Below are 7,914 nucleotides of genomic sequence, written 5' to 3' on the forward strand. Positions count from 1 at the left end.
GGGGGGGGGGGGGGGCGTCACAATGTATATCCCAAACACTAATCCATTTTGTTGAAGGCTTGATCTAAAATCAAATTTACTCACTGAAGTTGGCATTTACTCAATCAATTTGTAAAGGGGATTCTAATTGGCATATTCCTGTTGGCTACTATAGTAATTCCTCTCGGAGATCAGGCTTTGCCTTCAAAATATGAAGCATACCTCAAAAATAGCATTCCTTTACCGAGGATGTTGGGTAAAAATCATAGGGTGGAACTCCTTGTATAGACAAAGTAAGGGTATCTGACTCCTCATATAGACAAGTAAGGTAAGGGTATCTGTTATTTAAATTATCCCTCTAGAAGATCTTATAGACATGGAAATCCCAGACCAGGACCTTGAGAATTCGTAGGGGAATGAGTCATCAGAGTTCTTCCCTCACCCATGGTGTTCACAACTGCAAATTTCTCTGTAAATTTAAAGGGAGGCAATGAAATTGGTATCTCATATTGCTTCAGAAGTTGCAAAAAGCAACATTGAATTTCCAACTCATAAACATTGAAGATTTTGCATGCAGGAATTAATGCTGGTGCTTATGTTTATATCTACAAAATGCATTCATAAACTATGAACTTGATAAAGCAGATGATATCATCATTTAACTTGCAGTGAAAGCCGCATATCTGACATACCTAAATGCTTATCATCACAAGGACGCATTATACTGCTTCAATGTCCAAAAATGATGGGAAGACAACACAATTTTAGTCCCCAGTACGGGCACTCCACTTACAAGATTGATTACCTGGAACAATATCCTTCACTATTCATCTCTACCAAGTAACAAGAAACAGACTCCAGGGGAAATAATCATGCTATAAATAGACTCTGGTCCATTACAGGATACTCCATTGACTCATAGAGATAATCACAGCTAGACCGCAATCCATCAAAGAAATGGAGCGGGAGGTTGGTACTGAAAGCTGGATCGTCATAGTCAAAAAACCCTACATTGTTGAAGTCAACATTCTCGGGAGCACCATAACCTTGAAGTGAAGAGAGGTCTAAGTCCTTGTGCAAAGACGAAGGAAATGATCCACTTCCTGAAACTATGATTTGTTGGAGAGGTTCTGAACTACTTATGCAACTTGCATCGAAACCCTGATTTTTCACTTCGGATGAGCCACTTGGGGAGGGCGTGCTCCCAAAAGCTTGAGTATTCACAATGTCAGCTTCAGATGGAAATGAAACTGGTTCTGCTGTGTGTCCTGTTGGAGATACATTTTTGACATGGTTGCTTCTGTATCCAATATGCAAAGACTTGATTTCAGTGGGAGTGACTTTATCTCTATCCATAATAGCAGTCCTGTGATTAACAGAGGAAGTAGGCTGTAGGTGGTTGTGCTGTGGACCAGGCAACGGTGGATGAATGTAATCATCTAACATAAGATATGTGTCCTGCTCTTGTTTGGGTTGTTGCACGAATTGCATCCCTGGAATCTCACCACTCCAAGATGTCTGAGGTTGGATAGGGGAATCAAATGATGCATAATTCGTATCTGACTCCAGTGACCCACAAGAATGAGCAAGGCTGAGGCAAGAACCATTATTTGCTTTTGGAGGAACATAAGCATCACAAGTAAAAGCTTGTTTGGGTTCTGTTGTGGGCAAGAAGGAAATTATACCCTTCAAATCACCGTCACGGGTTTCTGGGCCCACATCTTGTAAATAAATTTCATTTCCACAGTATCCGTAGTTGCCATTGGCTACACTCTTATGGTGCATTGTAACTGAGCTCTGAAGGCCAAAGCTTCCACGAGTATCTTTGGAACTTGAATCTGACTGCTTCGTCCCAGCAAAAGAAGCTTTTGGTTCATTTTGCTTTTGCAATCTACTCAAGTAGAGGCGGTATTTCTGCACACAGAGTTTTCTCAAAATCAGAATTTTTATGAGTGCACCTGGTGGATATTACACCTAAGCTTTTCCATTCCCCGTCCCACTTTCTTTCTTTCTTTCTTTTTGGTAAGTCAGACAATCCTAGATAGTTGCAAATAAATATGCTTATAACAATTGCAAACAGAGAAATTAAAGAATTCGTTGCAAGGGTCATAATAACAAAACTTACAGAGATAAAACTGTCAGAATTTGAGCATTCACTGTTACAATGGTTATAAAATCTAGCAATGTATATTATAGGATAGCTTTCTCTTCCAATAAATTCAGAAAAATTTATTAAAAACCAAGAGAAATTCCCCAGGAAAAGAGGCCATCTTGATCGACATTTCAAAGATTTTTTTTAGACAATCTAAATACTAAGTCCTCATCTGTCATCATATAGTGTTTTTTGTCCCAAAGTCCCTAATGATTTCTGACATTACTTGATAGGAAAAAGGGTTGCGTAAGATTATGGTAATTCTTCTGAATTCTTCTAGTTTTAAAAGATCCAGAACCTGATGGATTATGTACTTTGATTTTTATTTAGGATTGGTAGACAAGACTCATATCTTATAGCAGGCCTAATAAGAGAAATAAGGAGAGGTAATGCTAGATTGTATCAGCAAAGAGAAAGCAGGGAGAAAATTAAAATAAAGGATCTAGATCAAATCAGGTTTTATGATTTGCGGTTGAGAAATAAGAATAAGAGATCATAAATTTTGATTAAGAAAACAACAGATGATGGTTTGATTTTTGATTTTGATTTTGATTTTATTTGATTTTATTTATTTATTTATTTTTATTTTTTTTTTGGGAAATTTCATGCACCAATGCGCATGCACAATGACTTGGGCTTGTTTTGGCCTTTGGCATTGTTTTATGTACGATACACGCATACTTCTTGGTTCTCTTGGCAATAAAGTTTCACTGTTCAACAACTCAGCCTGTTCCCAACTAAATGGGGATTGGCTACATGGATCCGTGAGAGGGTAAAATACTAATAAAATAACAAAGAAATGAGCAAAACAACACCTCAGAAACATTCCATCTAAATGGGGTCGGCGCTACATGGATCCTTGCCCTCCAAACAGCTCTATTTGAGGTCATACTAGAGTCAAGACCTAAACTCTGCATGTCTTTCCTTACTACTCCTATGGTCACTTTAGGCTTGCCCCTAGACCTTTTAGCTCCTTCCATCTGAATTTGATCGCTCCTTCTTACTGATGCATCCCAAGGCCTAAGTTGAACATGGTCATATCACCTCAAACGAATTTCTCGGAGCTTGTCTTGAATTGGGGAAGTTCCCAAATCAGATCTAATACGATCATTCCTTACTTGTAAAAAAAGAAGAAGAAGAAGAAGAAAATGTAAATGTGAAGATCAGTCCGTGTATTTGACCATTAACAATGCTTCTATTAGTGGTTCAGCCATTAACCACAATATTTAATAAGAAATTACAGCTATTTAGTATTGATCTATAGAGTATGGGTATTTTGAGTACTGTTAATGGTTGCCCAGGAACTTGCAAACTTGCATCTGATGGATTTTTTATATCGACTCCAGAAGAACAGCTTGGTAATCAACAACAACAAGCATAAGCAATCAATCTTATTACTTTTTAAGTTCTATTATCAGATAATAAGGTCAAATCCTTTTATAAATAGCATAAATAATCTGAGTACAGATAGAAGGCAGAATACTAGAAATTTGCAATTGCAAATTAACTATCATCAATGGATAAGGTAAAATTAGATTGTAGAAGAGAATTCTGCTTGACTCCAAAAATGTAAAATAGATGGCGTTTTGAGAAAGAAAAATTCCCAATACTTTTAAATAATTTCAAACAAACCCAATGGGTGATCAATGCCATAATATGATAAACATGGTTTAGTATGATCGCTCAAGTTAACAGATGGAACAAGATTTGGAGAGAACTATCTACCTGTAGGTGGCTAGCAACATTTTCTCTGGTTAACCAAGGAACGTTCATCAAATCAAGTATTTTCTTAGGACCAACTTCTGCCAAAAGAAATTGCACATCATGACTCTGTATGGACATATTATCAAACTGACAGCTGAAAATAGCAAAACATATCACAGAAAAACATCACCACTTCCTCAACCAAGATTTAAGGAGATAAAAAACTCAGCATCATTCATTTCCATTAGAACACATAAATACTCACTATCAAAGCCAATTTGATTAACTGCATTGACGAATTTCTGATGAAGATCTACAGACCAAACTACTCTAGCCTTCTTTACAGCTGAAGGATCATTTAGTTCTTGTTCTTCATTATCTTTATTGTCCATGTCTTTCCTTTTCTTTGATGAAGATACATCACCTCCACTGTGTATTGGCCCATCAGCAAATTCTTCTGATCCATTTCTCATAATCCTAGTATCATCAAACCCTTCATAGCTTTCGATCTCTTTCACCTCATGTATTTTCTTTCTAAAGACATGTTGCCAGATATTTCTAAGCTCTTTCATACGTACAGGCTTAAGAAGATAATCACATGCTCCATGTTGAACACCTTTCATCACCCTGCTCGTTTCCCCATCAACAGACATTACTGTACAAATTGTTTATATAGAATACACATTATCAACATATATTTTTCAATTGGGTTAAATGAAAGCAAAAGGGAAAACTCTTATAAGCCAAAAGAATCAAAAGTTAATGACAGAGAACTGACTGATGACAGGCAGATCCATCTCAAGTCCAACATGCTCAAGCAGCTTGAAACCATCCATGTCAGGCATGTTAACATCGCTAATTACAATATCGAATCGATCCTTTTTTTCACGAAGCATGTTAAGAGCCTCTCTTGCCAAACCACATGTAGTCACTGCAGCAAGAAAAATCAACCAAGAAGGTGCATAAATGCTTCTAAACATGGTAGTAAACATTGTCACAGAGGTGAAGATGAATATGAAACCAGAATAGAATCTCCACTGACAATAGGAAAAAAAAAAACCATTATTAAATGTTCTTATTTGACCCTTCTTTTGCATTCTCTCGATCCAGTGTTCGGTGCTTTAGCCTGGTACCATATATTACATCTGGATCTACTGATCTTACACTGGTAGCTTTCTCATTCTTCGGGATGGAAAGTGATGATATGTGTAGACATAAGCTATCAAGTTCATTGTCTGTTTGCTCTGCATCTGGTAGATCATCATTATCTTTGGTAATTCATTCCATGGTCGTCAAGCTATCGAATACTTGGGCTTCAGATAGGCACTGCCAGCTCATCAGCTATCACCATTGAATGGCTCACACTAACCTTCATAGTCTCCAATTTAAATTCACCAAGGTAGTGAAAGATTTTGGCCCAGAAAAGATTGTACCACCTGTTACCTCAGGCAAGGTCTGAACTTTGGTTTCTGTGATGTACAGGTGTGACAGGGTCAGGTCAAAACAGATACAACTCCATAAAATATGGAGAGAGAGCAACCTTGGAGCCCTGCCTCTATTCACAAGAGGTAGCAAAATCAAGACGCAAACAAGTTACATACACATGGATGAAAATCAAAGTTGCCACTTTCTATGTATTGGTGGAACACCGATACCAAGAATAGACTCTCAGGTGGCTAGAAGCTTGAAAATATAGGCTTGGTCTTTGGGCATTGCTCACTCAAGACTCTATTACTTAAATTTCTTCTTCTGTGCAGCAAGAACATTATTCAAAACTGATGGCCATGAGATAGCATCATTTAACGTTTAGTTAGTCTCTTTAAATCTTTTAGCATGCATCATTACTCTAGTCCTTAACACTTCATTAGTGATCAAATAATTCCTAGTGATTAAGGTGTGGGATGAAGCTGGACAGAAATGCAGGAGCACCAAACCTGAAAACAGAAAACTTTCAAAGTCCTGGAGAGAGAGGGACAGCTGTACGGGATTGTCTGTGCACCATCTAGGGGGCATCATCACCTGGTCTTTATAATAATGGATAGCATCCACACTTCTAAAAATATTTTAATATGTCCGGAAGAAGGAAGAGAATAGAGAGAAAGAAGAAAGAAACAGAAGTAAAGCGAGATATAGGGAACATCCTCTGATTCTCACATATATTGGAGGAGAAAGTCCATTGTGAATAATCCCACACATTTGCCATGACTGGAACCCCTCTCATCAACAATCCTCTGTAGACACTAAATATCATTTGACATTTAGATAGTTGACGCATGCCCTTTAGAGACAGGTCTGGAACCTGATACCTCTTCTTGGGAGTGTGATTTGTTAGTTATTTTGCTCTTGAGCACCAATGACACTCCCCGTCATCAAATATGTATATTGTATGAGAACTAAGGGCTAGACAAATCAACCTTCACCTTTGCTTTACCAGGACTCATATGTTTTTCCTATTTGAGGAGCTGACATGTTATCATTAATTAAAAATTTACTCTTTCTGGTCAGAAACCCCTCAATAATCAATTAACTGAGATCTGCGATTCATGGAATTGAATCTTTGCAGAATCTTAATATGAAGTCTAATTGTATTCTGTCAGCAGTAGTAAACAGACATCAAAACATGGACCTACCAAATGAAATCTTAGAAACTGGAACCCCATTAGTCATTCAAAAGTGAAAACTTTACTGCAGTTTCAAGAGCCAAAGGAACTTGATCAAAACTGAATGACCCTTCCTAGTTGATAATAATATATAGTCGGGGATCTGAAAAAAAAGAGACTAATATAAAAGGGATTAGACTTCAAATTTGCGATTAAAATCCACAATCTTTTGCCAACCTAGTCTATTCTACTTGAAAACCCTAATATGTCACTAAGTTGAATAGTGGTAGACTCAACTTAGGAATCTAACTACTCACAGTTTCTTCTAGCTACATGGCATCCTAATTATGTACCATCCCACGCTGCATCATGAGACGAATAAAGACAAGTAGAAAGAAGCTTTTTGAAGTGTACAGATGAAAATTACTGGTAGAACATTCCTCCACCCATGAACATGAAGTGAAGTGCATCCGATTATCATCCCATACTTTACCTGAAACCCACTAAAAGATAGACACCTTCTGGAAAAGTCAGAATAAAAACCCAAAACTGAAACCCTGAAAGCTTTTCAGATTCCCATGCTAGAAGATAACATCAGAAAATACCCATCTCAAAAAACAAAACATCACTGTAACACAGAGAACTCAAAATTTAAGCAGTATTAATTCACAACCATACCCAAAGAAGCAAAATTAAATTAGACATAATCTGAAATAACATAAAATCAACTGATTCTTCAATGGGTTCTCCCAGAACTTTCAATTTTATGATTTTCTTGACATGCTGAAGAACATAGAACGGAGGTTTCAGTGGGTCTCAGTGGAACTTACCTTCGTAAGAGCATTTTTTCAACATCTTTTCAAGAATCTTGAGCCAAGTCAGATCATCATCAACAACAAGAACACGAAGACCAGCCGGAAAAGCATCGGCTCTTGGAGAAGCAAAACCATTCTCCATGGATGGAACCAATCAACAGATCAATCGATTGACCCAAAGCTCAGCCTTTCCTCACCCACAGACAGAAATTGATAACCAGAGAGAGAAGAAGAAGAAGAAGGATTTACAAAAGGCAGAGGAGAGGAGTGAAGTGTTTTAGTGCTTTCTTAGTTTTGAAGAGTTATAAGAACCAGAATACCGAATATTTGGCGCCCCTAGTTAACGGTCCCCATCCATAATAGTGGGTTTTTCCTTTTAATTATTACAAATTAATTATTAATTTTCTTCGTAACCTTCCATATTTGGGAGCAGAATTTCTAGCGGTGAGGATTCTCCAGGCGGGTCCAGCTTCCCCCACAGGTTCCAACTTTTTGCACAAGTAAACCTTCTAGTCTGTGTTGAGGGTAGGATGTCTTGTATTTTGTAGCATGGGTTTGTGTAACTGATTTTGTATAAAACATCGTACCCCTTTTTCGTTGTCAGTCAATTTTTTCTTCTCATCTTTCTATAATTGTAGGTACTTTTTCGAATCACTTAAATTCA

The 7,914-nt window shown here is 37.5% G+C and overlaps 1 protein-coding gene across 1 annotated transcript; it reads right to left on the reverse strand.

Moving 5' to 3' along the window:
- Positions 1-612: 612 nt before the first annotated feature.
- On the reverse strand, positions 613-7,550 carry LOC122078721 (two-component response regulator ORR26-like). Its single transcript, XM_042644820.1, has 5 exons — positions 7,266-7,550; positions 4,614-4,766; positions 4,101-4,490; positions 3,857-3,933; positions 613-1,893 (listed from the first exon to the last, which is right to left on the reverse strand). Exons 1-5 carry the CDS (start codon positions 7,390-7,392, stop codon positions 850-852), a joined length of 1,791 nt encoding a protein of 596 aa, XP_042500754.1. The 5' UTR covers positions 7,393-7,550; the 3' UTR covers positions 613-849.
- Between the last annotated feature and the right edge of the window lie 364 nt (positions 7,551-7,914).

This window comes from Macadamia integrifolia, chromosome 5 (genome assembly GCF_013358625.1).
Source record: "Macadamia integrifolia cultivar HAES 741 chromosome 5, SCU_Mint_v3, whole genome shotgun sequence".
NCBI lineage: Eukaryota > Viridiplantae > Streptophyta > Magnoliopsida > Proteales > Proteaceae > Macadamia > Macadamia integrifolia.